General features: G+C 38.5%; 5 protein-coding genes across 6 annotated transcripts; 3 read left to right on the forward strand and 2 right to left on the reverse strand.

The window, feature by feature from the left end:
- Positions 1-2,055: 2,055 nt before the first annotated feature.
- On the reverse strand, positions 2,056-5,406 carry LOC108809925 (uncharacterized). The gene is made up of 5 exons (XM_018582062.2): positions 3,794-5,406; positions 3,631-3,707; positions 3,173-3,284; positions 2,930-3,046; positions 2,056-2,555 (listed from the first exon to the last, which is right to left on the reverse strand). Exons 1-5 carry the CDS (start codon positions 5,174-5,176, stop codon positions 2,202-2,204), a joined length of 2,043 nt encoding a protein of 680 aa, XP_018437564.2. The 5' UTR covers positions 5,177-5,406; the 3' UTR covers positions 2,056-2,201.
- A 204-nt stretch (positions 5,407-5,610) lies between these two features.
- LOC130495165 (uncharacterized protein At3g43530-like) lies at positions 5,611-8,479 on the forward strand. Of its 2 annotated transcripts, XM_056986420.1 has the most exons (4): positions 5,611-5,765; positions 5,901-6,476; positions 7,589-7,756; positions 7,840-8,479. In XM_056986420.1, the coding sequence occupies exons 3-4, from the start codon at positions 7,676-7,678 to the stop codon at positions 8,338-8,340; spliced, it is 582 nt and encodes a 193-aa protein (XP_056842400.1). In that variant the 5' UTR covers positions 5,611-5,765; positions 5,901-6,476; positions 7,589-7,675; the 3' UTR covers positions 8,341-8,479. The 2 variants fall into 2 exon arrangements, with proteins under 2 accessions (XP_056842400.1, XP_056842382.1); XM_056986402.1 differs by lacking the exons at positions 5,611-5,765; positions 5,901-6,476 and adding an exon at positions 7,445-7,507.
- Positions 8,480-8,712: 233 nt separating this feature from the next.
- Positions 8,713-9,317, forward strand: LOC130497379 (uncharacterized). The gene is made up of 2 exons (XM_056990141.1): positions 8,713-8,944; positions 9,034-9,317. Exons 1-2 carry the CDS (start codon positions 8,804-8,806, stop codon positions 9,244-9,246), a joined length of 354 nt encoding a protein of 117 aa, XP_056846121.1. The 5' UTR covers positions 8,713-8,803; the 3' UTR covers positions 9,247-9,317.
- Positions 9,318-9,400: 83 nt separating this feature from the next.
- Positions 9,401-10,043, reverse strand: LOC130497391 (uncharacterized). Its single transcript, XM_056990147.1, has 2 exons — positions 9,738-10,043; positions 9,401-9,667 (listed from the first exon to the last, which is right to left on the reverse strand). Exons 1-2 carry the CDS (start codon positions 9,942-9,944, stop codon positions 9,539-9,541), a joined length of 336 nt encoding a protein of 111 aa, XP_056846127.1. The 5' UTR covers positions 9,945-10,043; the 3' UTR covers positions 9,401-9,538.
- Positions 10,044-15,788: 5,745 nt separating this feature from the next.
- Positions 15,789-18,265, forward strand: LOC108855631 (E3 ubiquitin-protein ligase RGLG5). The gene is made up of 11 exons (XM_018629499.2): positions 15,789-15,885; positions 16,090-16,308; positions 16,403-16,487; positions 16,563-16,703; positions 16,782-16,895; positions 16,983-17,080; positions 17,159-17,226; positions 17,321-17,426; positions 17,532-17,659; positions 17,757-17,895; positions 17,991-18,265. Exons 2-11 carry the CDS (start codon positions 16,144-16,146, stop codon positions 18,126-18,128), a joined length of 1,182 nt encoding a protein of 393 aa, XP_018485001.1. The 5' UTR covers positions 15,789-15,885; positions 16,090-16,143; the 3' UTR covers positions 18,129-18,265.
- The last annotated feature ends 213 nt before the right edge of the window (positions 18,266-18,478 follow it).

Genomic DNA, 18,478 nt, shown 5'->3' on the forward strand with positions numbered 1-18,478 from the left:
AAGCCAAATTACTCTAGCGATGCAATCAAAAATGTGACCAATACGAATGATCTAATCAAAGACTCAATTCACGTTGGATCAGAGAGGGTGCATGATCTTGAGTCAAACGGTATACGTCACTAAATAGAATACATATTCTTAACCAAACTGAAAAAAAAACAATTTAATCATTGACATTACAAGCCAGTAGAACAGCTAGTGATCGCTTTTGGAGATCCTTTTCAGAACAAACGTGGGTTTTGGTTTTATCTCGGAGGAGAAAAAAAAAATAGAAGCCAGATGATATTTTATTTTCTAAAATTTTCAGATTTTCTGCTATGATTACTGATTTAACATATGGAAATGTAAGCGAAAATGGGGAGTGATCTCAAAATTTTGGAATTTTCATATTAATTGGTTTTGATATGGTACTTAGTCATCATATGGGTAAAATATTTTCCATTTTTGGCAAATATCTTAATGAATATTTGACTCCAAACAAGAAGAAGATCAAGAAGTAATAATTTTAAAGTTCCTTTTTTTTAACTTTGAACGGTTCAAAAGTCATGTGTCAACCTATTTTTAGCACGTAAAATAAATCACATTCCATTTTCAAATGTGCTACAAAGGGTGTGATAATATATTGGTTCTTGAATGAAATATATGTACATAGTCGCAAGCCGTCATCTACTCCATGCAAGCACATATTGGTTCCCCCTCACTACATGGAGCGACTCGCTCAACTGCATGCAAGCACTGTCAGGACCCCCGTGGCGAAGGAAGCTGCAACTCATTGTATGGCAAGCCGTCATCTACTCCATCTGGCAAGAACGGAATGCTCGACTTCACCGCAATACTCAAAAGACCGTTGCTACTATCTCCTCTATCCTCGACAGAACCATTAGAAACAAGTTCCAGAGCTTCCGAGAATCAAGTCCGATCGGAGCCTCTCGAATGCTTCAATTCTGGTTTGCAACTACTCCATCGCTGTCTCTGCCTCTACAGATCCCTCTACTCTCGCAACCTCCGCACTAATCGTCACTGCTACCTCTCGATCACTCTATCAGACAACCAAATGGGCCAAATTTTATCACTAGTTTCTTCTCTCTGATGTGGGCTTCGGCCACTTTTGTAATAGGGCGCAGCCCAAACACTAAGGCCTTTGGCTTGTTTTCTTTTTTTCTCATGCATTTAATAGAAGAAAATCTTCAAAAAAAAAAAAATATATGTACATAGTCAATAAATTAATAAAACAATAAATTTAGATTCACAACAATGAAGATCTCATTTTTTTTTTTGAACACCATGAAGATCTCATTTATTTATAGTATATAGTACTAAAATTTACATTTCACACCCTTTGTAGCACATTTGTTCAACTGCATGAAATGTTTTTCAACATCACATATTGTTTCATACCGTTTGATCTTTATTACTTGTGCTGATTATTCTACATAATTAACTTGTTTGGCAGCATCCATTCCATTGCACCATTCAGATTTCGAAGCCTACATGTATACAAGATATATCCATATGCTGTTCAGATCCGATTTTGGAGAATTTAAAGTCTAACAAGTCCTTTTACTTTTGGAGATTTAAACATATCCTCTCTTTTGACTTTGCAGATTACAACTTGCTCCACTTTCATTTCGGGAGAAGATGGCTACTTCAAATCTGTGAGTCTCGGAAAAGCTCCCAATTGTAGTGGGAAACCTGACATTTTCGGTTATATTCCGACTCTATTGTCTACCACTTGTGTGCTCTCCTTCTAGTTAGACTTGAAATCAACCAACCTCGCCATGATAAAGAAAGAGATGATTAATTGACCTTTATTTGTTTCTTTTATTCTACTCAACTATTAACTGATCATCTGCTATTTTTCAAGCTAGCCTTCTCAGCCTTGTCTAGTTTTCTTCTCCTTTTCCAAGTCCACAAGTATGACATCTGACCAAGAAAGACCTTAGATGTGAATATGGATCACATCTGAACATGAAAATGTCGCGGTCATTTGCTTATGATCCGACAAACAAGATTTATTTATCACTTCACCGTGGGTGTGAAGTGAACACCAAGCAAGATTAAACTTCTTACAGTAAAACAACATTACAAGATCAAACAAAACATATTCAAGCTTTAAACTTTTATCAGCTGGGGTAGTATATACATTAAAAAAAAAAAATCAAACCAAATACAGAGTGTAACTGTATAAAATACCGGGTTTCTCATAACAGAGGTTCAGCGAGTTCCATCTCGTTGGAACTTTGTTCTTGTTCCGACTCAACTCTTCGACCTCCCACAAAATCAATCCCGAGAAGTTGCCATGGCCAGCACACATATCTAGCTCTGTTTGAAGTATTCATATCTCGATGGGTTTCTAATTCTTCAACTTTACTGTTCAGCTCCTGTATTCTTTCCCTCAACCTAGTTGCCCTATTGTCTGCGAGTCTCAGAGATCTCTCTGCTGCATCCCTTGCACCCATGGCTGCTGCTGCCGTCTCTTCCTTAAACTTTAGTTTCTTCTCTGATTCTTTAATCGCTTGCTTTGCCTCTTCAAGTTCTTCTTTGAGCAAATACAGCTGAACAAACAAAGACAATAAGAGTTCGGACCATCATTCTTAGCATGTATCTAGAAATAGAACATGTCACATTGATAGGTCCAAAACCAGTGACACTCTTTTATTCACTTCACCACGAACCACACCATATACAGACTTGTTAGTGAGAAAATATTTGCTCTCTGCTCAAATATCAAAATCCCAAACAATATACAATCCTGAATACCTCAACTCATTCTTCCAATCTCCTAAAAAAAAAATTAACTTGTTAGCTCTCTAGCTTACCGACTCAACTAATTAGTCGCTGAGCTGACAACACTGTCATAATCTACTACAACCACTTAGGGTAATTACAACCCTCTTGCAGTAGGCTAACACGAGGACTTATTACGCACCTGAGACGTAAAGTCTTGTTCAACAGCTCCACCAGCAGCAGCCTCCTGCTCGGCTGCTGCTTTCCATCTCGCTATTTCTTCTTCAGCAGCAGCAATGTCAGTCATAAGACCTTCAACCTAAGCATCCAAGGAAATACAGTTTGAACAAACCCAAAATCTCGAGAGTGTACTATATAATCTACTCATACCTTAACCAATAAAACAATCAACTTCAAAAGTCTAGCAAGCAGAAATTTCACTCACATTTTCATTCGCTATTCTCTCCTTTTCTTTGAGTTCTTCTATTTGCCGCATTCTCTGGTTAAGCTCCTTTGTCTGAGAGTCCAACAGTTTCTTCAGAGAACTAGTCTCTTCCCTGGTTGATTTATAAAAAAAAGAAGTGGTCAATCACAAGTATTACATATTAAAAATATGCAACGCCAGGAAACCACATTGATACTACTCGAATAGTAACTTCCACAGACTTTCATCAAACATCAAGTAAGATGTCGCACGCACATGTCTAAATTAGTGTTCCCAACAGAAAGCTGTGTGAAATCATTTTCTTACTATTTGGATCGAATAATGATACACATGGTTCCTAGGCCACCCGATGTTATGAGGTAAACCAAGTCATTTACTTTCCTAGTGAAACCCAGTGAATGAATGTCCTCTAAGTTATTAGATATAAAAAAAAAGGATTTTCTTTTTAGAGAGCTTGCCTTGATTCCTCCAACGAATGCTGCAGTTCAACAATCTTGAGTTGAGATGCCTTGACAATATTCTCCAATGTGCTTGCCTGCATTCCAACGTGGAGACATCATAAGGTATCCGAATGAATAAACGAAGCTCAACAGAAAATAACTGGGCCAGATAAACACTCACCAGAGAATATATTTCATTCTCTTCTGTACCATGATCATCTTTACTATCACCAAGAGATTCCTGAGCCTTGGATTTGAAATCAATACCAACATCCCTCAAACCATTCTCTGCAGCTTGGAACATTTCGCTTTCTTGGGATGACTGCTCCGATACCATTCTTTTAGACAAAGCACTCCTCAGTAAAGTACCAATATGTTCCTTCTCTTTCACTAATAGACCCACAGTTTCACTCAACTTCTTCACTTCATGGCTCTTCTCTTCCACCAAACTTTGTGCTTTCTCAGAAACCACATTGGTAAGTTCCAAGATGGATTCCATACCTGCTAAAGAAGCTCGAACGTTCTCCTCCATATCTGTCTCTTGAGGAATAAAGAAAGACTCAGACTGTTCTAAACTATCCCCATCAACTACCCTCACAACCTCGTTAAGCTGGTCATGGATCTTCGACACAAGACTCAGCTGCTCCACCAACAAAGGACGCTGCGCTCCCATCTTCACTTCCATACTCTTCAACTTCCCATCATACTCATCAACCAACTGCTTAAGCTCCACAACCTCACCTTCAAGCACACTCACCTTCTCCAAACCACCCTTCTCAACCTCAGCAACCCTCTTCTCCTTCTCACTCACATCCCTCTCCAAATCATCAACAACCGAAGCCTTCTCCGCAACCTCCAACCTCAAGTTACTAATCGTCGATTCCAGCTGAGAAACCTCAATAGCTATCTCGTAGTTCCGCTGGTCCATCTGCTCCCTAGCTTCGTTCCTCGCCTTCGCAGCCGTATCAATCTGCTTAACAAGCTCCTCCACGATCTCATGCGTACGCTTGATAACCCCATAAGCAACAGAAGCCAAGCCTGTATACTTCTGAGACTTCGGGAGACCTCCTCCGTTTGAGAAACTCTTAAAGCTACTAACTTTACCTGATATCTTCTCAATCCCAGACACCAACATATGAGACGAAGTCTCGATCTCCGCTTTCAAACCATCTCTAGACCTCACAGCCTCATCAAGCTTCTTAAAAACCTCATCTTTCTCTTTACTCACGCTCTCGAGCTCCTTGGTTAGATTCTCCTTTTCTTTAAGAGCTTCGTCTCGCTCCCTCTTGGACTCGTCTCGCTTCTTGATCGCCTCGTGAGCGAGCGCCTTGAGCCGGTTGAAAGCCGTTTGTAGATCCGATTTCGAGCTCTCGGCGGCTTCTCGAGCCTTCTTCTCGCGATCCAGCTCAGCGATTAGCTCCTTCAGCCTCGAGTCTTGTGCCTCCTGAGGAGAAGGAGGAGGAGGAGGGGGAGGAGGATCGTTTAGAACGACGGGGGATGGTTCGTCGGACTCGACGTCGCTGAGGACGGCATCTGCGTCCTCGTCGGCGGCTCCGCTAGTCATTTGCAATTGATGTGAGATCGGAATCGACGATTCTACCGGAAAGATACGGCTGAATCTGATCGGCGGATGGAGAATTCCGACAGCGATACGACGAAGTAGATGGAACAAGGGGCGATCTTCAACGGCGGTGGACTCTTAGACTCGACGGCGATTAGACGAGAAATCGTCTCCACCGCCCTTACATGAAAATTTTAATTCTGCAATCTCCTCGTTATAACTGAATATTGTATATACAATTATTTTTAAATCGAGAAATGAATGAAATACTAAAAAACCAATCAAGTTGACAATATTTACAAAGAAAACTAGGGTCAAACCCATCCAACCAGTGACCCGTCGGATCTACACGGGTAAACCAAAGTAAACCAGAAAATCCCAAAAATAAAACGCGATTTGTAATCGTTTCTCGAATCTGTTTTTATTTTCCGATTTCTCATTTCCTTTAAACATTTTTTCGAGCCATTTTTTCATTCTCTCGGTCTCGAAACTCTTCAGTTTCTCTCTATCTCTCGCGAAACTCAAGAGAAGAAGCAGATCTCTCATCTCATCGAGGCATCTCGATCTCGGTTTCGCCAAACAAGGAGAAGAGGTAATGGTCGTGAGGAGATTCAATTCTAGGGTTTCAATTTAGGTTCTCGAATTTGTTCTTCTCTCAGTCCGTGTCGTGTCTCGATCTCTCGATTAGGTCTTGTAAGGTTGTTGAGAGTCTTAATTTTCGTTGCAGGAACTGAAAATGGTGAAGACGAAATGGACGAGGAAGAAGAAGAAAACGAAACCATTGAAGGATATAACATCTCCATTGAAAGATATTGAGATTCCGAAAGAGATTGAGAAAGAGAAGAAGAACGATGTGAATCTCGTTGAAGATAAAGAAAAAGAGGCGAACCCTGTTGAAGATAAAGATTCTGAGATGGAGACGAACACTAATGAAGAGAACGAGACCGAAGAGAGAGTTGATGATGAAGAGGCGAACAAGGTTCAAAGTGATGTAGAGGAAGAAGATGAACAGAGGTCAGAGGAGGAAGAGAGGTCAGAGGAAGAAGAGGAACATAGGTCAGAGGAGGAAGAGAGGTCAGAAGAGGAAGAGAGGTCAGAGGAAGGAGAGGAATAGAGGTCAGAGGAGGAACAGAGGTCAGAGGAGGAAGAGCGGTCAGAGGAAGAAGAGGAAAGAGAGGAAAGAGAGGAAGGAGAGGAAGAGAGGTCAGAAGAAGAGGCGAACTTGGATGAGAGCAATGATGGAAGAAGAGAAGGACGTAGGGAAGAAGGAAGTAGGGAAGAAGAAATTTACAATGTAGACAATGTAAGTATTTCTACATCTCATAGTTGTAGAAAACAATTGATACAACTAAAGATAACTGGTTTGTTTGTGATATGATGTAATGATATGGTTGATCTTATTTAGTAATTGGGCGTGTGGTATGTGTGAGATGGGATAGTTTGGTGAGGAGTATGTTAAATTAGATAGGCTGTTATCTTGTACAACTAGAATAACTACTGGAATAACTAGTGGAATAACTACTGGAATAACTACCGGAATAACTAAGTATAACTAAGTATAACTAAATGAGTTTGTTTCTTGGTTGGTTGCAGGAATTCGTCGAAGAGGAGCCGGTCGCGATAAAACCGTTAGGCATGTACTTCCCACCTTCTGAGTATAGGAAGAAGATCAAGATATCGACGAGGTGTTTTATTGCTGATGTATTAAAAACCCTAGGCGAATTAAAGCCTCCGATGACTCCGGTAGAGAAGAGTTGGTTTGAGACTCATCCGCAGTTCAAACACATATTCCACATGCCACAGGCTGGAAACCACAAGGTAATGGGGATGTGGATGCTCCTTCTCCGAACCGTACGCATAGTAAAAGAAAAGGAGGCTTGGTTTGCGGTGAATGGTTGTCCAATCCGCTACGGTATTAGAGAACATGCTTTGATATCTGGTTTGAACTGTAGAAACTATCCACTGAACTACAAGCAATCCGGAGGCACGAACTTTGTGAAGAAATATTTTGGCCATCGAGTAGTTAGGTATCATGACGTGAAAGCAATGGTTCAGGAGGGAATGGAACCTGGTCGTGATAGGTTGAAGCTGCTGGTCTTGTATTTTCTATCGAGTGTTATAGTTGGGCAAAGAAGGGCCGGTGAAGATGCCCCTCCCGTGGAGCCATTCTTGCTTAGAGCAGTTGATGATCTCAACTTATGCAAAACATTCCCTTGGGGTAGATTGTCGTTTGATTACATGCTTAGACAGATTTCTAACACTATAAGCCATTTTGATGGGGAGGTGAAAGAAGGTGTGATTTGGCCAGTTCCCGGATTCTGTCTTCCAATGGAGGTAAATGTATATGACTCGTATGTTGAATATTTGCATAGAAATTATGATATTGACACTGGAAAGGTTTTTTTACTTGTGTAGTTCTTAGCATTTGAGGCCATCGAGAAATTGGGGGAGAAATTCCGAGAGCGAGTACCAGATGAAGACGTACACCCAACATGTCCAAGGATGTGCCGATCAATGTTCAAGAGAAGTGAAATGAAGGGATTTCCACTAGAGAAAATAAATAAAGCACTCGGTGATACTACGGTTAGTTGTCCCATGTATCCAAATATTGTAGATAACATGTTATGTAATCTTTTGGAAATTTGAATAAGGCGTTGACACTGCAGGACATTGAGAACATCTTGGCTTGTACCGACGAAGACAAGACTCTACTAGATGGGATAACAGAACCAGAAGACATCAGAGATAAGGATGACACGATTGTGGAGAGTTGGATGAAGGTGGTGGAGAGGGGTTATGTTGTTAGGTTTGAAGATATGTTGAAGGAAGATGTGGCTGCTAGACAAGCCCCTCCCCCTGAGCCTCAGATTGGAAACGACACAGAAGCTACCAATGAAGCAGGAGGGAACAGCGTCAAGCTAGATGAATTGGTGCAAGTCATTAACAGCTTCAAAGAAGATATTGGAGGGCGGATGACGAAGATTGAGGAAAAGGTTGGGGAGATTGACTCAAGACTCGCTGCATCGGAAGGTTTTGTTCAAGAGCTCTTAGATGGTAGGAATGTGAATGCGGATATGGAGGAGGAACAACAGGGCATCTCGAAGAGGTCAAGGAACAAGACAAAGGACATCACTTCCAGGGCAAAGAAGAAGTCAAAGAAAAACTGATCAATTGCTTTTGTTGTTTGTTATGAACTTATGTTGCTTAGGTGTGTTCTAAAACATGTTGCTTTTGTTTGCTTTTGGAACTAGGTGTTCTAAAACTTTGTTTGCTTTTTGGAACGAGTAAGAGAAGGTGTGTACTAAACTTATGTTTGCTTTTGGAACTAGGTGAGTAAGTACAACTATGGAAAACTAATAAAACTATATCTAACTAGTACAACTAGGTGATTATTTGATTGGTTCTCCAATTAAATAAACCGGATTTGATTGGTTCTCTCTCACTCTTCACTCTCCTCTCATCTTCCCTAGAATCTTCTCATAAATATACTTTTACTTTTCTCTCTCTCTCTCTTCCTTTAAAAAGAAGTCAGACGATTTCTCATTCTTTATCTCTCTCTCTCTCTCTCTCTCTCTCTCTCTCTCTCTCTCTCTCTCTCTCTCTCTTCCTTTAAAAAATCTTCTACTGAAGATGGAATATGGTTCGGGATCGTCCAGGAGAAGGCCAAAATCTGGTCGGAAATTGTGCTCATGTGCCTTAGAGGCGACCATATATCAAGCTTGGACAGAGAAGAACCCAGGGCGACGATTTTATGGATGTCCGCGGTACAAGGTATGGCATCTGATTATACAACTTGTTATCTTGCAATTCCATGATGAATAATGACTCGAATAATAGATTGGATTTGGATTATGTGACAGGAGCCAAATGGATGCAACTTCTTCTCCTGGTTTGATAAAGAGGATGGTACATTATGGCAAAAAAGAGCTTTGCTTGAAGCCCGGGATGAGATCCGAGAGCAGAGTCTGGTGATTGAGCAGTTGAAGGAAACAATTGCGGAACTGAGAAGCAATTTGGAGAAGAAAGAAAATGAAGATGAGATTGTTAGGAAGTTTGAAGACTTCTTTGTTTAAGCCAATGAATCCATTTGTATGTTTAAGAAGACCTCTATGTTTAATAAGACCTCTATGTTTACTACGGAAAACTACAGAAAACTACCGAAAACTAAGGAAAAACTACCGAAAACTAAGGAAAAACTACGGAAAACTACGGAAAACCACACAAGTCTTAACTTAACACAACATCACATACATAATCCAAATAAGAAACACGTACAAGGAGATCCACATACAAGTCTTAACAAACAAAGACTTGTATTTACCGAAAATTAAAGACATACAAGTTGTTCAAACAAACTAACACTTCTCAAACACGTGGGATAAGTAGTTTCAGAGCTGCAATTTCCGCAGCCATGTCGTCCACCTCCTTCCTTAAGCGGCGAACCTCTTCCTCAACTCCGATGACCCATGGCTGACGGAAGTGGAGACCATCATCCTGTCAGTTTCACATTGTTATTACATATTGCATTATCTTTCGGAAAAGAAGGGAAAATCCATATTTTTACCTCAAACTTGTCGCAAGTGAAGTACTTGCGGCCTGGTGAGAAATCTTTATCTTTCGGATTAGCTGAAACCTCGTTGACAATTCGTCCCCCGCATGGGCAAGATCTTGGAATCCCGTACTCAGCATCGCATGTATATTGAACCATGTCCAAGTGTTTCTTCGTTTTCTTCATCTCCCTCCTTTCCTGTTTTTCAACCCATGGATCCATCTCGAGAGAAAGATGACTGAATTTTAATTTTGAGAGTAAAGTGAAGATGAGGAGAGTCGAGGAGAGATAAAGGTTGTAGAGAGATGAGGAATGTGTGGTGAATGAGAGAGTAGAAGAGATAATGTTTAGAAAGCCCGCCTAAAATTTAAAATGTTTTGGAAAGCCCGCCTAAATTTTAACTTAGTTCTCCCTAAGATAGTTGTTGTACAGAATTTACAAATAGTTGTACATCGGGTGATTTCCAATTATTTCAGTATTACAGGTATTTATATATTTTTTTAGTAGTTGTCCAATGATATATAAGATTTCATAATATGATTATTGGTGTTTCGCGTAATTAAAGTGTCTATAAGATCTCTAAAACGAAATCTCATCTTCAGTATTCACATATTTAGCAAAGTGAGTCCAAAAGTGTATGTAGTATGTTGGGTGGTTGTTTTGATTCTTGAGTAATAATTTTTTATCTTATGTTGGATAGTTGTTTTGATTCTTGAGTAATAATTTTTTATCTTCTATTGGATAGTTCACTTCACTATAAATATCATTTGATGATGCAACTTTGTAAAATTCACACTCAGTTCAAAATTCAATTTCAGATAGTTATACCAGCATCAATATCAGTTCGACATAGTTGTACAAAGAAAACAGAGTAAATTCACACTCAGTTCGACTTAGTTGTACAAACAGAACAGAGTAAAATTCAAACATTTCGATTTCCAAATAGCAATCATTGCAGGCTTTGTCTTGGTCGCCTTTTATTTTGTGTCCTTGGCCTACGCTCCCCTGCTGATGGAAACCGTTTCACTCTTTTTCTTCCCCTCTGCTCAATGCGCTTAGGAGCCAAGATCTTCTTGTTTTTTATGTAATCCGGGACATCCCATTGGCTCCTATCCGGAACCACATATATAGTCCTGTAATATGCCAATGCCCACAGCTCTGTCCAATAGTATTTAGATATCAAATCTTCTAAATCGAAAACGTGATTGCTATCACCTTTCTTAGAGTAGAAAATGAAAGCGGCTAAGCCGTGGACACAAGGATACTTTTCAATGTCAAAGAACCTGCAACTGCAGCTTTTGGCTAGTAAATTCACCAAATACGGTTTCCCATCTCTGCCCATGACACTGTATTCAAGGTGAAAAGCATTTAGCTCCGACACAATTAGGCATTCTGCTTCCCCCCACGTGTCATGCACAAAGTTTTCCACTAGAGGCACCAGTTTCCGCTCACTGGATCCTCGAACTGTCTCTTGCCTGTGCATATTAAACCAATCTGCAGTTTTTTTAACAATCGTATCCAACATTGGTATTAAAGAGTACCTCCTCGCGTCTTTGAACACGCTGTTCATCGACTCCACAACGTTGCTTGTGTCAATGTTGTATCTATCTCCTGGAAACCAACACCTCGCCCACTTTTCTTTCTCACTACTTTCCTCAAGATACTTCGCAGCAGATGGATACCGAGTCTTGAAACCGGAATAAGCAGCATCGAATTCAGGCACTGTGTAAATCCGAGCAATGTCCATAAATCTAGCTTCAACAACATCCTTGTTGACGTTTGGCACATGACCTCTCACATTTTGCGCCAAATGCCATATACAATGCGCATGATGAGCCATCGGAAACACACTAGCTATGGCATTTATGAGGCTTACATTTCTGTCACTCATAAATACCAACTCCGATGAATCCGGCACAACACTTTTCAACATCTCAAAAAACCAAGTCCAACTCTCCTTATTCTCGCCATCTAATACACCAAAGGCTAACGGATAATGGTGCCGATTAGGATCTTGGGCAGTGGCAAAAACGAGTACACCACCATATCCATTTTTCAGAAATGTGGCATCTACTGTTATCACTTTCCGCATCACTTGAAAACCTTCAATGCTGGCTCCCAGAGCGATGAACAAATATTTGAATTTGTCTGACTCATCCAATTCCACGCTTGATATTGTCCCATAATTCATCTTCTCCAACATGTACAAATAACAGTACAACATCTGGTAACTTTCTTCCGGAGTCCCACGCAAAACATTTACAGCTTCGTTTCTACCTCGCAAAGCAGTGGAGCACGATACCTTCACACCAAGTTTGTTCCACACAAATTCGATAATGCTTTTAGGAGGAGGAGTTTCCATTTGTCCAGGATAATCATCATGCAATAGAGATGCAACTAGCTGTGGTGTTCCTTTCCTCCTTGAGTTGCATTTACTCTGACTTCCACGAGAGCATGTATGCAAGTTCGAGTACGTTCTAATAGAGAACGTTTCACTCCGGCCAATTTTTGCAGCTCGTACTCCCCATTGACAACCTTCCTTCGGACATTTTAACACTAATCGCTGCTTATCCGATTTTACCACCTCAAACCCAAAACTATTCGAACATGCTCCTCGATCCACCACTTCTTGCACTGCCTTTTTACTAACAAACTCTTGTTGTATTTTCAACCCCAAACCGTCTTCCCATGCCTCCATAAATGGAACCGGTTTGGCAAGAGGAGGTGCCTCTATATATCTTCCACGCATTTCTGACTCTTGTGTACCATTGTCCTCCATTCCACCAGCATTACAATCCTCTCTTCCACCAGCATTACAATCTTCTCTTCCACCAGCATTATCATCCTCTCTTCCACCAGCATTATCGTCCTCCATTCCACCAGCATTACAATCCTCTCTTCCACCAGCATTACAATCCTCTCTTCCACCAGCATTATCATCCTCTCTTCCACCAGCATTATCGTCCTCCATTCCAACAGCATTATCGTCCTCCATTCTATCAGCATTATCATCTTCCTTTCCACCAGCATTATCATCCTCCTTTCCACCACCATTTTCATCCAAATTAACTTCTTCATCAACTGCTTCCAACATCTCCTGAATCGCCACTATCCCCCGCTCAGATTGTTTTTCAACTAGAATGTTGCCACCATATAAAGTTATGGCTCTATCTCCGAAATCATTGTCATTCGAATGCAACACTTCATAGTTCATACCTAACGAACTTCGTTTACCTAACGAACTTCGTTTGCCGGCTCTTGAAAGTTGCTCGGGGAGTTCTGATCTTCTGATGATTTCCACATACAATATGCACCTGCGGTTCTCTTTATCAAGAGACAATAGATATACACAAAGGTCTTCATCATCAAGAATGATAAATTGTTCCTCAGACCCAATCAACAGTGGAATATAACTCAATTTCAACTTCACTGAACTTTCATCTATCCCAAGCTTCTTGCATATCCGTGCTTCTACCATTGAAACAGTTATATCGTCCACTTCATTCTTAATCACTACACTATACATGTGACCTTCGCATCTGAAATGTATGATGACGTTGTTGCTCATTGGATCCTGACAAGACAACCATTGAATATCATTCATTATGCATCGAAATATTCCAACATAATTAATTATTAACCGTTCTGGTTCAGTAATACTAGTATAACTAGCTGTACAACAAATATCAGTAATACTAGTATTACTAGCTATACTACAAATATCAGTATTACTAGCTCTACTATAGTTTCACTAGTTCTCCTATCTTAGCCGTATTGATTCTCAAATCTACAATCAATGTACTACGATTTAACTCTCCAATGCAGCTAATTTCACTCATAATGGACCAAATCGACCTCCGGCAACATCTACATCCATTCCAATCAGGTTTTCTCATCGAGGATTGCAACATTTATACATACATACCCGTTTTCACCTTTCCAGTACAGTGGAAGGTAGTGCAGCCTTTGATTGCGAACTCGATTGATATAGATAGGACCGAAGATCGATCTTCGACTCTGGAGCTTCGGATTGGGGAGGCAAATCGAAAGAAAGGAACTGAATTGGAGGAGGGCAGCTCAGTGGAGGACGAGAGCGTCGTGCATCGTTTCTCGATTTCGTTTTTCGATTTTCTTTATTCCACAACGCAGAGACGCAAACGCAATTCCACTCTCGGTTCAATTGAGAGGTTCAATTGCAACTGGTTTAATTTTCTTTATTTTCAAATTTAATTTTATTTTATCTGAGGTCAATTTCGTAATTGCAACTGGTTTAATGAAATAGGAGGGTGTTGAGAATAGGGGGGGATATAAGTGATTTAGTTTTTTTGTAGGAGGGCATCTGAGGATATGTCTCCGATTAGACGGCGAAGCAACAAAGCAAATCAATAACGGGTTTGGTAATTGGTAATGTCTATTAATTTATTCATTAATTGAAATATTTGGTAGGCCACTTTTTTTTTTGGGGCCTGTATAGTTAATATAGGCCCGTTTCAAGCTGCCTGTCAAAGATTCAACCAGTTAGCTATTGGCGTTGTTAAGTCACATAATTAGAAGTTTAGAACCCACCAACAACGCCAAATCTTTGATTTTACTCTGGAGTTCGACCATTATACATTTATACTAAGTAATTCGATATCCAACTTTGATTCTATTAGAATGCGCATGTCAAAACTGATTTCTTGATAGAGATCAAGACTATATTGTGTGTTTATAAGTGCATTTGTAAAAGTGGCTGTAGATATGCTAAGAACTAGCATGTCTTGATCGGATCGATCATTTTAGTATGTCCAATATCACAGAAAGAAAAAACACATAAAACAGATTACAAGTTCAGCTTCATCTAGTAATAGTAGTATTGATTCGAAATTCTATTAGCACAAGTATAAAAAAATTTACTAAGTAAATTTAATTTTTTTAAGTAACATTTACCAATGTCAACGAAAAAAGTCTCAAATAAAAAGATTCAGCAAAAGTATTTTTTTTCCTAACTCATTAAATAATAACTTAACAATAGAAAAAACATCAAACAATTTAGATAACATCAAACGTTTAGAAATCTGTTTCTTTTAGTTAAGAAGATAACACTAATTAGATTTTAAATTTTTATCTATATTTATGCTAAAAATAGATATTCAGTGCATCAATATCTAATCCGGGCTCGTAGTTAAACCGGTGATCCGTATATAATTTGGTTTAAATTTAACAAAAAAATTGTTAGTTACAAATTTGATAAAATCTAAAATATTATCATTAACCTATGATTTAACCATGATTAACCCATTAAAACGCAGAGAAAAGTGATAATATTTTTAAGTTAAATTTTTATATACTTTTAAGTTGTACATAAAATTGGAAAAAAATATTAGATTTGTAATTTTGTAATTTGATGATTTTTTTCTATTCGAAAAATGATATTAGAAAAAACCAAAAATTTATTTATATTACAATATTTTTTATTTTTGTTATTTATATTTTTGAGGAATAAGTTTAAAGATGTCAAAAATATTTCAAAATATAATTTGTTGTAGATCTCGCATTAAATGAAATCAGATATTGAAGATCTTAATTAATACATAATTAACCGAAATATTTGTTTAGATTTAATTTGGTAAATCTTATATACCTTATTTAAGTTATATTTAAGGATATATAGTTAGTAATATTATATATTAGGCAAAATTATATAAGGTATAGTTTTTATTTTAATAGTATTGATTGCTTAAAGATGATTTTAGATACTATTCTCTCTGTTTCATATTAGTTGTCGTTGTAGAGAAAAAAAATTATTTCAAAATAAGTGTCGTTTTATAATTTCAATACAAAATTTATTAATATGATTTTTTTATTTATTTTTTTATTGGTTGAAATATAGCTAAGTGTATGGGTAATGATGTTTTTATTTTGAAAATGTACAAAATTAAACAACATGTAAAGTGAATAGAGGGAGCAGTATTTTTCGTTTACAGAAATAGAGGTCATGTAACGGATAAATCATATCCCGATGACCAAGGGATATAGAGAATAAAATATTAGCAATCTAATTTGTAAAGGGAATAAAAATCGAAAGTCGTATATATATTAACCCTGTAAAAAATCTTGAGCCGTTTTACTGGAAACTGAACGTGGCAAGAACAATCCTTGGGCAGCCAGAATCTATTGAAAGGTAACATGTTTATCGTCTTCTTTCTCCACGATTCCACTTTACAAAGTTTGATTTTTATTTTTTTAATTATGTACCGTTTTGTCGTTCGTTCGTTCTTCAACAGGCGACGCTTCAGTCTTCAAAAACAATTATTTTTATTCTTGGTTCATAATAAGGTTATCACTTTAACATACCCAACGAGAATGTTTGTTGATTTTGTTGCAGGACATCGTCTTTGTGTTCAACATATATAAGGGTTTAGTTTAAAAATCTATTCTGATGGGAGGTAACAGTTCGACGAGTAGGAGCAACAGTCAGAGATATTCTCAGAGTCCTCACCAAAACAGCACGCCACAACATTCTACTACGGCTTCTGCGTTACAGCAAAAGAATCAATCCAAAAAGTATTCACTCATTGCCGATAACTACCGTTCCACTGATGAGGTCAATACTTTTTTTAAAAGATTCTTTAGGGTTTCTTTTTTATTTTTCTTGGTAAGTTTATTTGAATGTCCGGTTACGATAATAATAATAATAGGTTACGGCTGCGCTTTCACAAGCCGGTTTGGAGTCATCGAATCTGATTGTTGGTATAGATGTCACAAAGAGCAACGAGTGGACAGGTGAAAAAACCTATTTTACATATTTTTGAAATAATGTGAATGTTGCTGATTTTTGTTTGTTTGATTTTTTTACAGGACAGAGATCATTCGACGGGAAGAGCTTACATGACATAGGACCAGTTCCAAACCCGTACGAGCAAGCGATTTCAATCATCGGAAAGACTTTATCCTCTTTCGATGAAGATAACTTGATCCCTTGTTATGGCTTTGGAGATGGTAATGTTATGTTCTCTGCTGCATTACATTTTACTTTGTAGACAAGAGAGAGAAGTAATGGTTGTTTGGTTCTTGTAGCTACGACACATGATCAGGATGTATTCAGTTTCCTTCCGGACGATACTTTCTGTAACGGGTTTGAAGAGGTTCTTGCTCGTTACAAAGAGATTGTTCCTCAGCTTCGTCTTGCAGGTTGAGGTTTACCTAAGAAACAAATCTTCTTATGCTTGTGAGTTTCTTCTGTTGATTACATGATGTTTGGTCCCTTCTATGTCACAGGTCCGACTTCTTTTGCACCTATTATCGAAAGAGCTATGACGATTGTGGAGGAAAGTGGAGGGCAGTACCATGTTCTTCTCATCATTGCTGATGGACAGGTAAAACTAAAGACCTTGGTTTTCGCTACGATCTTTGTCACATGATCGGTTAGTAATTAAGATTATGATGTTTGTTAGGTGACAACACAGCACGGTGGTCTCAGTGCACAAGAACGTAAGACCATTGATGCTATCGTTAGAGCAAGGTAATAAAAAAAAATATTTCTTGATTATTAGTTTCATTCAAAAGTTAGATGATCTCATTGTGTTGATGATCTATATAACCAAATCCTCTTGCAGTCAATATCCATTATCGATAGTTTTGGTTGGTGTTGGAGATGGTCCTTGGGATACAATGAGACAGTTTGATGACAACATACCCGCTCGTGCCTTTGACAACTTCCAGGTAACGCCACTCAATACAATGTGACATCACTTTTGTCTCTATATATAGGTATAAGTCATTAAATTTAGTTTTCTTTTTTGTTTTCACTTGTCTTGAATGGAACAGTTTGTGAATTTCACGGAGATTATGTGGAAGAACATTGATGCTGGAAGAAAAGAAGCAGAGTTTTCAGTTTCAGCCTTGATGGAGATCCCTTCTCAGTATAAGGCCACCCTCGAGCTCGGCTTGCTCGGGTAATTAAAAGTTTCTTGAATTTGATTTTGAGTTGTATCACTAAACATGTAGCTCTGTGCTTTATCTAACAAATGATATTGTTTCCAAATTTTATAGACGAAGAACTGGAAACTGTCCAAACAAAACTGCTCGTCAACCACCAATAAGTGGTTACAATCGATCTCTGAGCAACAGTTCTTGGTCAAGCAGTGTTGCCTCTGCACCACCTACCTCATCTGGTAGTAATGAGAGCCAGGTTTGTGGATTCATATTTATGTCTTTGTTGAGCAAATAACTTTTAACCTTAATCAAAATCAGTTAACCATTGTTTTTGCAATCATATTTTTTCAGGTTTGCGCGATCTGTCTGGTTAATACAAAGAACATGGCATTCAACTGTGGACACCAGACTTGCAACAAATGTGGAGAAAACATTCAAACATGTCCTGTTTGCCGCGTCTCTATCGCAGTTCGTATTAAACTCTATTAGTACTAGTTTTCCTTTTACTCAACTTTCTCACTGCTACCGGATTTGAATTGAGAATGCAGTAATTGTTTTTGCACCTTCGTTGTTATAAGCTTTTTACAGCTTTCTTTATAAAAGAATAGGTTTTTTTATGATGATAACATGTATTCTTGTCATGCAAGTCTTGCTATTGTCACATGTGTCCATTGTTTGAACTAGGTGCAGTGGGTCATTAAGTCCAAACCAAACTAAAACTTCACTAGTAACATTTGTTTATACTAACCAGAACAGTAAGTCATGTTTTATAGTGATTAAAACACACACATTTAGTTGCATTTAGTAACACGCATTTAGTTGTATTTAGTAACACACAT

The sequence above is a fragment of the Raphanus sativus genome, chromosome 1 (genome assembly GCF_000801105.2).
Source record: "Raphanus sativus cultivar WK10039 chromosome 1, ASM80110v3, whole genome shotgun sequence".
Lineage (NCBI taxonomy): Eukaryota > Viridiplantae > Streptophyta > Magnoliopsida > Brassicales > Brassicaceae > Raphanus > Raphanus sativus.